The sequence below is a fragment of the Passer domesticus genome, chromosome 1 (assembly GCF_036417665.1).
Source record: "Passer domesticus isolate bPasDom1 chromosome 1, bPasDom1.hap1, whole genome shotgun sequence".
NCBI classification, from domain to species: Eukaryota; Metazoa; Chordata; class Aves; order Passeriformes; family Passeridae; genus Passer; species Passer domesticus.
This window is the reverse complement of record NC_087474.1, coordinates 99,902,213-99,916,343: the sequence shown is the minus strand read 5'-3', so window position 1 is coordinate 99,916,343 and position 14,131 is coordinate 99,902,213. Positions and strand designations below refer to the sequence as shown.

The window sequence follows — 14,131 nt, the reverse complement described above, 5'->3', positions numbered from 1 at the left end:
ATCTTGACTGTCATGAATTGATGATATGTCCAAGACAAAAGAAGGGGGTGGGTGAAAGCCCTACTACCCCTGGTATTTGGACACTGCTGGCAAAAAGCTGTGTCAAACACTTTTGTGTCCTTTGAACAGTTCCATTTGATTTTGCTAGAACTTTAATCCCAGTGCAGAAGATTAAACATAGCTAATCTTACATAAATCGGGCCTTTAAATATTTGGTTGCTTTTATTTGAAAAAATCCAATAAGCAGCCTGATTTGACACCTATACAAACCCAACATATCTGTGTATTACTACCTAGATCCCACAGGATGTGGAACTGTTTACTGCACTCCATTCTTAAGAAAACAGAATTTCCTAAATCACACTTAAAATTCTTAGATTTGAAGTTACATTTTTTCTATTTCTACACAGCCTTCTTACCTCTTCTTCCTTCAAACACATCGTTGATTTCTCTTAACAACAGAGACATGTCACTCAGTTGAGACTCCCAGGCCTCGCAGAACACCTCAAGATTTTCTTTTGCAATCTTGCTAGATGGATGTAATGCCAGGGTTTCTGCAGCAGAAATTATCTGGACGAAGAACAAAGCATTTGCTACTGCAAGTCCTAGTACATAGTGTTCCACATGAATTCACAAATGCCTCCCCAGGCAAAACACAAAATTAAACTACTACTATTACGTCTTCTTAGTGTATTCATCTCACAATTGCAGGCTTGATGATCTTTCTTGTGCATTCTTTTAGCTACCACCCAGCACTGGAGCAAAATTCCTTCTTAGAAATGAATGCTTTGAACAGGTAAACATTAGGTCTCCTAAAAATTCACACAAGTATTTTTTATTGATTTATGTGTAGTAAAAGAGGCCAGTTAAAAGCTGAACATACCTGTGGGCCAGTGACCTGAAAGGTATCTTCTGCATGTATGCAAGTTATCTCAAGGGGCTCAGTTCCAGAAACATGCCTCAGTAAGCGACACATCTGAATTATTTTAAAAAATGAAAATAATTGTAAAAAATGTGCATCTATTAGTAGTGAGAAAAGGTGTATATACAAAAATAAGGTGTACAAACAAACACAAAATTACTGATTGTCCTTTCAAATATTTCCTGGGGACTGCACAGCTGGGTGCTTCTCAGGGAGAATTAATAATAAAAATGGGGCTAAATCCTGACTTGAAAGGTGTGGAAAACCACTGAGAGAAAGGAAAGTCTTAACTAAATTAAAGTAAAACAAAGACAATTTCACATATTTATGACTGAATAAAACTGAAAGTAAACATACACATATAAAACTTGGAAAAACTGTAGAATAAGTAACTTTAGCAGAACAGGCTTATTCAGCAATAAGCAACCATGTGGAAAATTTAGGCTTTCATCATCCAATGGACTAAATTATCTTTGAGCAAATCAGTGTCAAATCAGTTTAGGCAAGTAATACTTTTTCCTTTATCTTTTTTTCTAGGAAGATTAAGTGTGAACTTTGGGTTGGAAGGAACATGGAAGTTTTCAGATCAAAAGGAATTTGTAAGACAGAGACAGCATGTATGAAACTTATTGCATATCATCAGACATGCTGCAAGGTCTCACACACAAGCAACTATTTAACCTTCTGGTTATGCCTGAAAAAAAAATTGATGTCTCACTAGAACAATAAATAGCCACAGATCAAGGGGACATTAAAGTAGAAATTAAAAATTCAAAGCATTGTTCTGCCAGTCCTGGAAGTTCAAGGGTGTTGCTTCTGCATATTCATAGCTCTGGGAGGAATCCTCAAGCCCTGTATATCATAGTTTTTTAGAAATGAGTATTGGATACCATGCAAGTACAGCTGCTGGCATCATGTATTTCAGATCAAAGTGATCTATATTTGTATGTCTCCTGCTGGCATGGGTGCCTCTGCTCATCTGTGAGAGAGACAGCACCAAGGTACACGTGGCTGACATCCCCTCCACACACTGCTTTTCACAAAGGAGGAAGATTTTCAGTGGCTCTCTTGACTAATCTTCAAAAAATCAAACCCACCTAATTAAGAAACATAAGTGTGTATCTCCAGCATTCTTGTACACCTGGATTCAGCTATTGCTGGATGCTTGCTGCTTGAAAGAAAGGGGTGATAATTTCCTCTTAGACCTAGAAACTTATTTTTTTTTAATTAATATTTTAGGCCAAATGTCTACATACAGATTGATTCTAAATCCATGAGGAGACTTGGGCACAAATCTGCCCTTCTACAACCCTTGTAAGCCACAGTGACCTATCTGGCTCAGACCCTGACAAGAACAATCCAAAATTCAACAGCGTACTAGGAAAATAAAGTAAAACTGCAAAAACACAGACCAAAGCCTTCCTAAAGAGCAGACTGATGCAAATCGAGCCACTCATTTTCTAAGTGTCCTATACAATGAAAGCAGGTGTGAACTCACCTCAACAAGCTGTTCTTTCTGCTCTGATAGCTTGCAAGTATATTCTGCTACAGCTTCAAGATTTCCTTCTACTCCTGTAATTTTTAATGCTTTGAGAACCATATGATCTGTATGGTATTTTAGAAGATCTGCTGCCAGAGATGTTGCTGCACTGTGGACCTTGAATAGCATTAAAAGAAGGAGAGATAAACCATGGAACAGAGAAAAAAAACCAACTATCCAGTACCAAGTCAAACAAGCTTAAGAGACAGATTAATTTTTCAAGAAGCAAAAACTTTACTACCATGAAAGCTCATATACAGCTTGCTTATTATCCAGAGTTTTAGTTCTTCAATTACTATTCAAAGAACAAAGATAAAATCCACTGCAATAAAAAAAAACTAAACAACCAAAAAGCCAAAAAACCTCTTCCCACAAACAAGAATAAACAACCTCACAATCAAATATGGAGAGAAACAAAAGAGCAGCTGGCTAAAATGAAGCCATGAAGTTATCACACTGCTGCTTTCTGATTATGTTACAGCTGGGGAAAAGCCAGGCGCATGAATCTGTGGGTCACCAAGTTCAGCAGAAGCAAAGCACAATGGCCATTCCACTTCTCCTAAAGAATACACACTGAACTGTGCAAATCAAACTGAAGCCATACAAAACTGAATTTATAACATATTAGAAATTAGAATTATCAGTGATGCAAAGAAAAGCTTGAATATAATCAGCTTGTGACACAGCCTTGTAAAGCACCTTTTCTACAAGGAGATGGGTCTTGAAGAAATCTCAATCTCCCTACACTCCCAACAAGCAAGGAGAAGCTTCTCATTTAAACACATCTCTAAATTCAGACACACACTCAGAAACTGTCCTGTGAAGGAGCCTGGTTGAAAACAGGTATCAGTGACAGCTGCTGCTAGTTCTAGTAACTAGTCACTAGGTTACCTGCACCCTGCAATCAGTCCCATCTTAAGAACACTGCTAAAACCAAAATAGCAACCTCTTTAGAAACAGCAGAATGTACTCATAGGACTACTGTGAGTCTTGTAATATTGCACTCACTTTGCTAGACTAGACTGAGCACAGAACAAACTCAGTGTTCAAGAGGAAGTATTTTTCCAGCTCTTATGAATCCAGTGAGCTTGGAACTCACTTGGCAGAGAAGAGTATTTACTGGAATGTTGTGATGGAGTTTTTAATTCACTGGACTCCATTTTTACCCCCATCTGCTGGCAGTACTTCCTGTGCATCCAGAATTAAGTTCTTCTGGATTTGTTTTTTAATTTCATGAAAGACAAGACAACTGAATTATTGCCTCAAAACCTGCTGCAATTGTTTTTTAGAGGGGGAACAATGAGGTATGACAACCTGTTATAAACCATTTATACAACATTGCTCACATGGCATTAAAAATTAGCACAAATCACTAATCCCAGAAATGGAGTCAGCTCTGAAGAAAGTATATCTGAAAGGCTTGTAACGTTGGAATAGGAACTGGCAATTCTCATTTATATGTAGACTACATAGAGATCACCTTTTCATTAGAGATTCTTTTCATCCTGATCCAAAATAGAAATATACTTCTACGTAATGCTGTCTCTGATCATTAATGGTAAAATCATCTCAAGAAAGGAATACAACTTCTGTTTCTTCCATAAAAAGACAGAGAGTTAACTACTTGAACAAGGCTGTCTTTTGTTCTCAGCCACTCAGGCTCTCAAAAACATTTTAATTAGAGTCACAGTATTTTAATTTAACCAGTAGAAATCCTGACTGATACACTGTGGCACCCCAAGTCAGACCCACAGGACAGCCTCCAGCCATGTATAGAAGCATGGCCACTCTGGGATCAATTCAATCACTACACAGAGAACAACAAAAACAACATAATTCTCTGAACTGACTTCTAAGAGCATGAATCCTTTCTTTCACACAACGTATTCCAGCCACCTGTGGCTTTATGATCTATGCAATTAAATAGTCACATTCTAATTTGACTGGGAACTCTTCCACCTCATTCAGCACCTGGGAACACTGTTTTTTAAAAAGGATAATCTCATAGCACTGTGAAGTACATACATCCCAAAGTGAAAGTCACTTTGGAAAAGCTCTGCTACCAATTTCCTCCATAATGGTGACCAAATTACAAACCAGCACATCAAAGTACAAAAATTACACATCCTCCACTTTCTGGAGCCCAACACTCTGCCTGACAGCAGAAGTGCAACTGAACTGAAACAGACTGGAAGCACTGTTCAAATCTTCTGAACAGCTGCAGGAACTATAGTCCAGAAGACAAAATTTCTCATTCTGCCTATGGTAAAAAAGGGGAGCATGATTTTTTCAGGAGCTGAGATTTTCCCGTTATAGCAGCTGACAGCTCAGCCTAAGCAAGTCCACCACACTTCTCTAACATCTTTGCACTGCTCTGTGTTGAAACTCACTGTTCTTAATCTTCATTTCTCCATCTGTTTAAAAGAACAGCAATTTGAAGCAGTTGAAAAGATAACTGAATCATGTGAAAATATTTAGGAAGCTGCCAGAAATCAGATCTGTATTTGCTTCAATTCTGTGGAACAGACAAGGCAGCAATGCTATCCTTTCCAGGAAGGATGAAGACCCTGAGCAGCAAGTGCAGTCCATCCCAGGTACCAGATGAGGCAGCTATTCCATGTGTGTATGCAAGCTGACCTCAGCATACTTGCACTTAGGAAAAGAATAATGATTTACTACAGACACATACACAGCTGACAACTGCTGAGAAAAAAAGGCCCTGAGTACTGTGATAACATATTTCTGCTAAGGAAATCAATAGGAAAGGTTAATACAAATAAACTGCAAATGTAATTTATTAATTTAGGCACACACTAGAAGAAAATGTATTTACAAACAGTGATGTATGCATCCCCAAGGGGAGTTTGCCTTTACATTTAAAATAATGATTACATACATAGCACTTGCTCCCAAACACTTCTTTTTTGGGTCAGCAATGAGCTTATGCAGCCAACTAATCAGTAAGGACAAAGATGATGTAGCTAGCTCCATGATGCAATTCTGATTTGGTTACTCTTGTCTATTAGCAGGCAACAGTCTTCTTGGGTACAGGATCCCATTTTACAACCTCATGTATGAAAAGTAAGAAATTCAAACTTTTATTCACCTTATCTTGCTTAAGCTGCACTTACCTCTCTTTTAAGTTCATTCATGCACTGGCACGTTTTTAAAATGGCTACTTCCAGGTCTTCCATGAGATCCTTTGTCTTTTGATTTTGCTTCAAACAAAAGAAAGAAAACAACAAGACATTACACAAAAACCCCTGCAAACCCCACCTTCACATCATGTCATTAGCTCAAGAAGCTTTAGAAGGCAACCTTTTCTTTCTAGATGAAATGCTCTCACTTGTGCAGTATATTCTACCCAAAAAAAATTATTTTATAGAAACATTTATCACCAAATAAAATCTAAAACCAATTTTTATGCAATCTCATTGACTGCTACTGTTCAACAGGAATTAATTTCTAAACCTCAGTGAGATTTTTCTGGAAAAGGGTTTCCTTGACATCTGCCAGAAATCTTCTACCTGACCATCCTAAAGTAAAACAAGCATTTAAGGCAGGGTTTTTTACTATAAACACCCTTTTAAAATAAAGTGGTACCTAAAAATGTTATACCACATATTTTATATTGAATTATAAGATTGGTTCTTCAGAACATTCACCTTGCAATGAAACTGTTGAGCTGAAACCAAATATCTACCTCAGTGAGCTGTTATTATTTTACCTGCTACTGTGTCTTTAGTCACAACTAGGCTGGGTTATTTATTAATGGAAATTCTTAATGCATAAGCATACATGTGCATGTCCAAGTATTTTCACAGACCATATATATGCATAATCTTGTACCAGGCTCTCATTTCTATCTCTTGAAATGTAGCCTGTAAATTATTTAGAGCTGATTATTTTCCACCAGTAATAGAGCTTAGAAATAACCACGTATTCTGGTTTTGGCTGGGATACAATTAACTTTCTTTATAAATCTGACTTGCTGCTGCTTCGGATTTGTGATAAAGGCAGAGCTGACAACACGGTGTTAGTTATTGCTGAGCAGTGTTTGCACAGCTGCCTACCAGGGCTAACCACCAACACCAAGCTAAACACAGGTTTAGCTCCTATAGTTAAAGGGAGTCTATGCAATTGATAGTCTATGTATGTCTTGTTTCTCATAACAATATTCTGTATTACCAGTAAGATTTATATGCCCTTCAAACTACACTACTGCATTAAAAACACCTGATGGCAGTACCTGATTCAAAGAGAAAAAAGGGAACAAAAATGCTTTTGCGTAAGAAATACACTCAGTTAAATAAATATCCTATACCAGGACACATATACCATACATACCATATTTCAGAGTGTTGATAAGACTTTGTGCTATACATAACCCCAGGAGCAAGACTGAAAAGCAAGTCAGCATCAAAACCAGAAGCTGCATTTTCCATCTCTGCTTTCGCTTCCCCTTTAGCATGTGTCTTCTATCATTTTCAAGGAACAATTAAGACAAACGCTAGAGGCAGGCTTAACATGATTCTTTTCTAAAAGCTTTTTCTAAACATGATTCTTTTCTTCACTGTTTAAATAATGTAAAAAAGGACAAACGAAAATAGCCTTATTGTTTCTCTTCTCTCTCCATAATATTGAAAACCTAGGCAATTTTTTACAATGTTTTCCTTACCAATAGTTTAACTGTTTCCATTGAAGACAAGAAAGAAAACAGCTATGGGATCAAGACAATTGAAATCTCTGAACTACGCCACCAAAAGACTTCACTGTTTAAGACTGTGCAGTGATACTTATGTTCACTGCCTTGTTTCCACTCACATCTTCATTAAAATTAGTCTACTGCCATCAGTAGCCTAATTTAGCCATCAAAGAATCAATGAAGCAATAACACTGGGATAGGGGGAAGGCAGAACATATGGAAGCTGCAAAAGCACAGAACGAACTGTGGCTTCCTTGATCAGCTCTCACTGTGAGGAATACACCCAGTTCTTTCTTCCTAGACCAGAAGAAAGACTGCATTCAAAATTTCTTTTCAAAGTAGAGATGAAAAGATTTACTTTGCTAAAAAGCTCTTACAGCTTGCATCCACACTGAAACCAGCTGCTCTAGTTCCATTTTAGCTTGTTTAGACAGCTCCAAAATGTGCTCTCTGTGCTCATGACTGGTATAGGCAGAGTCTGTGAAGTCTTCTGTATGTTCCAGGATAACTTCCAGCATTGTTGAAAGGGTCTCTTTTGAGAGAAAATAAAGATTCTCACGGAGACCTTCAACCTTGTTCTGAAAAAGAAGCACATAATTTCCTTGAGAATTTATGTGATTTAGTTGTGACACAAATGCAGAAAGCAGACCTATCATTTTACATTTTATTTTTCTCCTCAATGCTTTTTTTAAATTACTCCCTTATTTTCAAAGTAATCCAACAATTTGCTTGTGTCCAGACCTGCAGTTTGGGGTTTGGGATGTTTCTTAAAAGTGATAATACAATCAACAGTTTACTAGCACCTTATCAGGAATAACAGCAAATGCATCATTGTTCTACTGCTGTCAATAAAAAGTTTCTAACTTCAGGAACTTTCAGAAATTAAATATATGTTCCAATTTTGTTTGATCCTTCCACATCCATGTAATCCATTTTGAGTAGTTTTCTAAAAATGTGTATGTATTAAATTGAGTACTTTGGGGCACTCTCAAAAAATTTCAGTGGAAATTCAAAGAGGGGAAACAGATAAACAAATAAATTGAATCAAAGTGACAGGCCAAAAGCAGTAAGCCATGGTTGCTCATTAACTGTTCTTAATAGAGTATGAAATTTAGAAAAGCCTTTATGAGGAAAAAAGTCCATTGAGCTATAGGATACAATTTCAATTCAGAACATTTCTTTTGAATTTGCTCTTTTAAATGTTTGTATTAATATTTTAAGGTGCAGTTTTAAAAACATTAACACTTAAAAAGCAAGAATTCTCAAACAACAACTATTTTAATGAAGGTCTGATCAGTTCCTGATACTTCAGTTTATTCAATGTCAATGCATCACCTCAACAAAATATTAGAGTTCTGAATGCATACTGATTCAGAAGGAGGGGCGTATTTTGGCAATGACAATTAAATTACAGTCACCTCTTGACAGATTCTTTAACATTTTGGGACAGTTATTTAAGTCAACACCTCTGAAGAGATGCAGCTCCACGATCTCAAATCTAACACCATTTTTTTTCCCCCCAAAAGTCTAGCTACGAAGTACTTTATTGGCTGTAGAAAACAGTATTATTTCTACTCGTACCTTGAATTCTTTGATGCCAGAATATATGCTGATAGGGGCCATTTCATTCTCTCCATTTGGTCTGGAGTCAGTCACAATTTCGATCACCTGTTCCAAAGCTAGTCTCATCCGATGAAAAACTCCATCTTTGTTAATACGAGCAGACTCACAGTCTGGATGCCTCAGACAAGTCTTTTTAAAGAAAGGAGAGTAACTTTGAATTATGAAAGAGTACACATGCAGTATATTGAAATGAATGCTTCCTGCTAAGGCAAGTCTAAAAAATGTGTTTAGAATATGGTGAATTCTTTCTGTTGAACTGCTGTTAAGTCGAATTCACACCATTACTCAGAATATAAAGATTTTCTTTCCTCATTCTGTACACTTATATCCTTCTTCAGCATGAAATCTAAAGTGGGGCTGAGAGAGGAGAGCAGCCAGCTCTCCTGGCAGATGCCACACTTTGTGATTTAGCCAAGTTGTGTAAGGGTGCACAAACTCACTCACCTTTGAAGCAGTCAGCAGCATCATAGTGCACTTCTCAAGAACAGCCCTAGATGCTGCCATTCTAGCCTTTTTCTTCTCGTCCTTCAAATCCTAAACACCAAAAGAAAAAGAAAAAAGACCCAAATATTACACACTATCTAAAATATTAACTTGTGAGACTGGAAAAAGAACTCTTGCAGGTGAATGGGTTGTGAGAAAGCTTTCTAATTTCTGACAACTGCTATTTTCAGCCTAAGTAATGATCTAGAACTTACTTTTCAGACAGACTTCAATTTATGCATTTATTCTTGGCTCTATTCAACTCAGATTTCAAAGAAGGAAGATCTCCAAGATAGAGCATGTTATGTAAACTGTTGCTAATTTTGATACCTTTATCATAAGGCATTATTCATAAAACAGAAAAATGAGGTGAAAAGAATAGCTGACAAGAAGTATTTTCTGAAATGGAGGGGAGGGTAAGACAGAAACAGAGAACACCTGCTTTTCATTATACTGTAGTGGAGGAAATGTAAACTAAATCTTTTCTCTACTTGAGTGTTATATTTGCTACATACTAGTAATAAAAAAAGTCTTAACAGGCTGAAAAAGCAATAGCTTGGTATATCTCTGCTCTGAGTACAGAAACTTATCAAGAACTTTCCAGGGAAAGATGGATACACCTGCAAAACTGAACTATACCCCCAGCAAAGTTCATCAAAACAGAAGAATTTAGACTCCAAACCAGGATGTGGGGGAAGACGGCAAGACATGAATCCCTCAACATGCAAGAGGGTCTAAGGGCAAGAACTTAGAAAGCCACAACTACAATCTTCTCACTGCTCACAAAGACAGCTGAATGCTAGCTGAGTGTCAAACAGGCAACTGAATAGGACCAGCTGGAGCTTTACAGGATGTAATTAATCCTAATAAACCCTAGATTAAAAAAAACACCCAGATAAATCACAGCAGCAGTCTGTTTTGACATTTTTATAATGTCTGTATTTAGCAACTACAGAAAATCTTTAAGATCAAAATCACATTAAAAACCAAACCACCAAAACAACCAAACAAGAAAACAGTTGATTTCTGAAATTTTGACATTACGCTCTGATAAATCTGATGGCACTCAAGAATTTATGGCACACTTAAAAATACTGTGAGGGAATGCTTCCTTGCCATAAAACCAGTAATGCCACATAGCAGTCTACACACTGTAAACTGAGCACATCAAGAAAGTCCTGACACTAGTGAAGAAGTAGTAATGCAGCACTCTTGCCAAAAGAGTCAAGTAGGCAAGGAGGGGAGAGCAGAAGACCACTTAACACTGAAAATTCAACATAGTTGAAAAGTGACTACCACTTCCTAATAATGCATATTTCCCTTTCAAAGAAACAACTGCTTCAGGGAAAAAATGCTTCAGAAAAAAAGAAAAAAAAAAGAGTTCATGTCTAAGCAATTATTTCCTTTAATTTTAAGTAGCTTTCCCAGTAATGGTTCTTTGACACCAAGCATGCACACATCAACAGTAAAAGGAAACACATGATATTGGCCAATTTGCTTATACAAGCAGAACTCTGAATTTTGCTGAATATTAGGGACTCTGTGTATTTATACCAAACCCTAGTTTAGTTCTGAACAGAGGATTGGATTATCAAGAGAAAGCAACTAGAGCTCACCGCAGAAGTCTTAAACCTCAGCAAACCCTTAAATTTACATGGAAGTAGTGGGGGAAAAAGGCTTCCAGTATGAATGAAAGGCTTTGAAAGAGGAGCTGCCTCTGAGAACTAAAATTCATTGCCCTAACATAAGAAGGTTTCAACCTAAACCTAGAAAAATATTTCAGAATAACAATAATAAAAAAAACAAAGTCTAACAAGCCACAAGCCAAGCAGATGCTTTATTAGAATCCCCTTGGAGTTTAAGATAATGAAGTCCTTTCACTACATGCAAACATCAAATATTTCTGTCAAATAACAACAGATAAACTTTCTACCAGAGTAACGAGCCAGAAAAGTTAGAGCCAAAAGAAAGTGACTGAAGCCAAAAGACAATGAAAATAACACACACCCAGGCTTCTGGAGATATGCAGGGCAAACAATGCAGCCATATTTCTCAGGCTGAGCTTTAAAATCAGAAGATGTGTTTTGGGTGGAGCAAGGAGAGGCCAGGATCCACAGACAGGACACCAGCAATTGTTCTGTTTTCTTTTATCATCCCAGAAGAACCCATATGTCCCCGATAATAAGATGGAGATGATACTGTGCAACATCTCTTACAACCTTTTACTAATACTTACATTTTGCCGATCTCCAGTTAAATGGGCAAACTCCACCATTTCATTTCCAAACTGGCTGAATATCTGTACAAACTCCTGAAAACTACTGACTTTTTCTAGTTGTTCCATTGTTGCAAGAACCTGCAAGATAAGGGAAAATAAGTAGATTATCAAGATGTTGAACAAAAACATTATAACTGAACTAGGAGTACTTTTATTTACAGACACTCCTAAGGTGTGTAGTTTAAAATGTATATATTTTGTCACTATTTAAGCATTAATAACTCAACAGCCAGAAATCAAATGTAAGTCAATTGTCATGCTTCATTCAAAGTGAGTCATTTGTTGCCAGCCCTCACAAAACATTTTTCCTTGCTCCTCACAATATGATGAATAACAGTGTTGATGGATACAGCTTCCAGGTTCAGGAAAAAATGTGGTTTTAAATTTAATATGACAGTAACAAGTGCAGATTATACCCCTGTGTTGTAACTCTCCATTTCAGATGCCTAATTTTTAAAGTCTAAAATCACAGTTGCACAGACGTGTTTTGGTGGCTCTGTATATTAAAAAAAAGCAACAGAATTCAACAAAACTGAAATGAAAAGGTTAAAAATAAGTGAATACACACTAACACCCTACTCTAACTCTGGAGACTTCTATTATTAAAACAAAGAACTAAATAAACCCAAGTTGTACCAAGTTCTTACTCAAGATACGTAAAAGCATGTAAAATCACCATTTTTTTAAAACATTCAGCAAAGACTATCATAGAGCTTATAAATTACTGATTACTGAAGGTATCCTGTGAAGTCACTGCATTATGGATTACAACAGAAATTAACAACTGCATTTTTGAGGTTAGACATATACTTGCTAATCTCAAAGTGATTTTTCAAATCCACTAAATGTCTTCAGAAGGGAAAACACTCAAAGCAGTTCTGTATTGTCTTTCAGACTGGAGATAAAACACCACATGAAAATTTAACAGACTATACTTGAAAGGGAGAAACTTCAAACGATTTTTCCTTTTCTATGCCAGAAGTATCTCCCCACAACTACAAAAACAGTGTGCTCACCTGATTATGACAAAATCCCCCTTCCCTGCAACCCTGGCAAACTCTCCTAGAAGCACCCATTTGTTTGTGGCAGAGCAGCCACTCAATCTCAGCTGCAACCTGAGTAAAGCAAATGTCCCACTGTGACTGCTGTGGAATTCACAGCTTTATCAGGCAATATTAGACTGCAGCAATCTGTCTGAGTATATTATGTTGGGCAACCAGTTCCATAAAGGCTGAAGAAAGAAGGAGTTTTCCTGATTGGGCTGTTGATGTATGAGAAAGGCTGGAGTATGAAGGACTTGGAAGAAAGATGCATAAAGATGTGAAAAGAGAAGTATGAGAGTGGAAGCAGGACAGAACCACAGGACTGGGGAAGTGAGGATGTAGAAAAGTAAATGTGGATAAAAAAGGGAAACATACAAGCTAAGGTACAACTTTCTCTTCTAAGAATAGATAAAGAAATATTAATGATGCTCAACCATTCTAGGTTTAATCAAATGTAGTACTGTATGAGTCTGATCTTGGCTGCAAACAACTCTGTTACATTTTTCTGTGTTTCTCTCATGACAAGTTCCTTGTCAAATAAAAATCACAGTGAAAGCACATGCATTTCCATTACATTAAATAATTCTAGACATCCCAGGGAGAGCTGACAATCCAAGCAATGTATAGACAGCTCTAAATTTGTCCAGAGCTTATTCAAGATGCTGATACAATGCAAAATACCTGTGGTGTCTTCATAATTTTTCGTTTTAAAGCTTTTTCAACAAGAAACATGCAGATAGCAATGAAGACACACATATTTTAATTAAATGTTAAAAAAAAAAAACTTTAAAAAACCCAAGGCTTTAAGCTCTTATTAATATCTAAATTAGCACTAGGCATTGCACAGCTACTGCTGCAGGATGAATGTCACCTTGCAAACAGCAGTCGTAGCTGACATCACTTCAGGGCACATCCATATTTTGATCCAAAATGAACAATGCAGCAACTCCCCCACTACCTGTCACTTCCCTGCTTATTGTTCTGGCTCTCCTAACCTGACTGGTGACAGTGACTGGAGCAAAACCTTAAGCTCACCGATGCAGTGACTAAGTCTGATGGACGATAAAACTGATTTTGTGAGGTAGGAAAGATGTGGGCAGGTATGGAAGAAAATGTATGCAAACCAAGAACAGAAGGACAGCATATATGGTGCAGAGAATGTGAAAGCAGGAACAGGATCACTGGGGATCATCAGCCAGGTGCTGGATTCCAGAACAGATCACTATTCTGTAAGATCTCAATCACTTCATTTGTCTGAGGGATTGGACATCCAACCACGCATCTGTTTTTCTATCCTTTGCCCTTGACCAACTCTTTAATCACATGAGGAAGATGATGACAATGGAAAAAGGTGTTCAGAAATAGGCAAAAAAAATAAGGCAACAGAAGTTTAACATTCTCAGTCTCTAAGATAAAAAAGGGCATTCAGTCTCTAAGATAAAAATGGAGCTGAGATCTTCTGGAACAGTGATGCATTTCAAGAAGCCAGAATCTTCTCCAGTTGGCAGCACTGATGATCCTCTTCCTACCTTTCCAT

General features: G+C 37.2%; 1 protein-coding gene across 1 annotated transcript in view; it reads right to left on the bottom strand.

Moving 5' to 3' along the window:
- Positions 1-14,131, bottom strand: part of CTNNAL1 (catenin alpha like 1) — a 57,715-nt gene that overhangs the window by 13,892 nt on the left and 29,692 nt on the right. Inside the window, exons 4-11 of the mRNA XM_064431012.1 lie at positions 11,510-11,629; positions 9,235-9,324; positions 8,749-8,919; positions 7,545-7,745; positions 5,594-5,680; positions 2,421-2,579; positions 884-976; positions 420-570 (exon numbers count right to left, since the gene is read on the bottom strand). Coding sequence (XP_064287082.1) covers positions 420-570; positions 884-976; positions 2,421-2,579; positions 5,594-5,680; positions 7,545-7,745; positions 8,749-8,919; positions 9,235-9,324; positions 11,510-11,629 — 1,072 coding nt within the window. The remainder of the gene's footprint in view (positions 1-419; positions 571-883; positions 977-2,420; positions 2,580-5,593; positions 5,681-7,544; positions 7,746-8,748; positions 8,920-9,234; positions 9,325-11,509; positions 11,630-14,131) is intronic.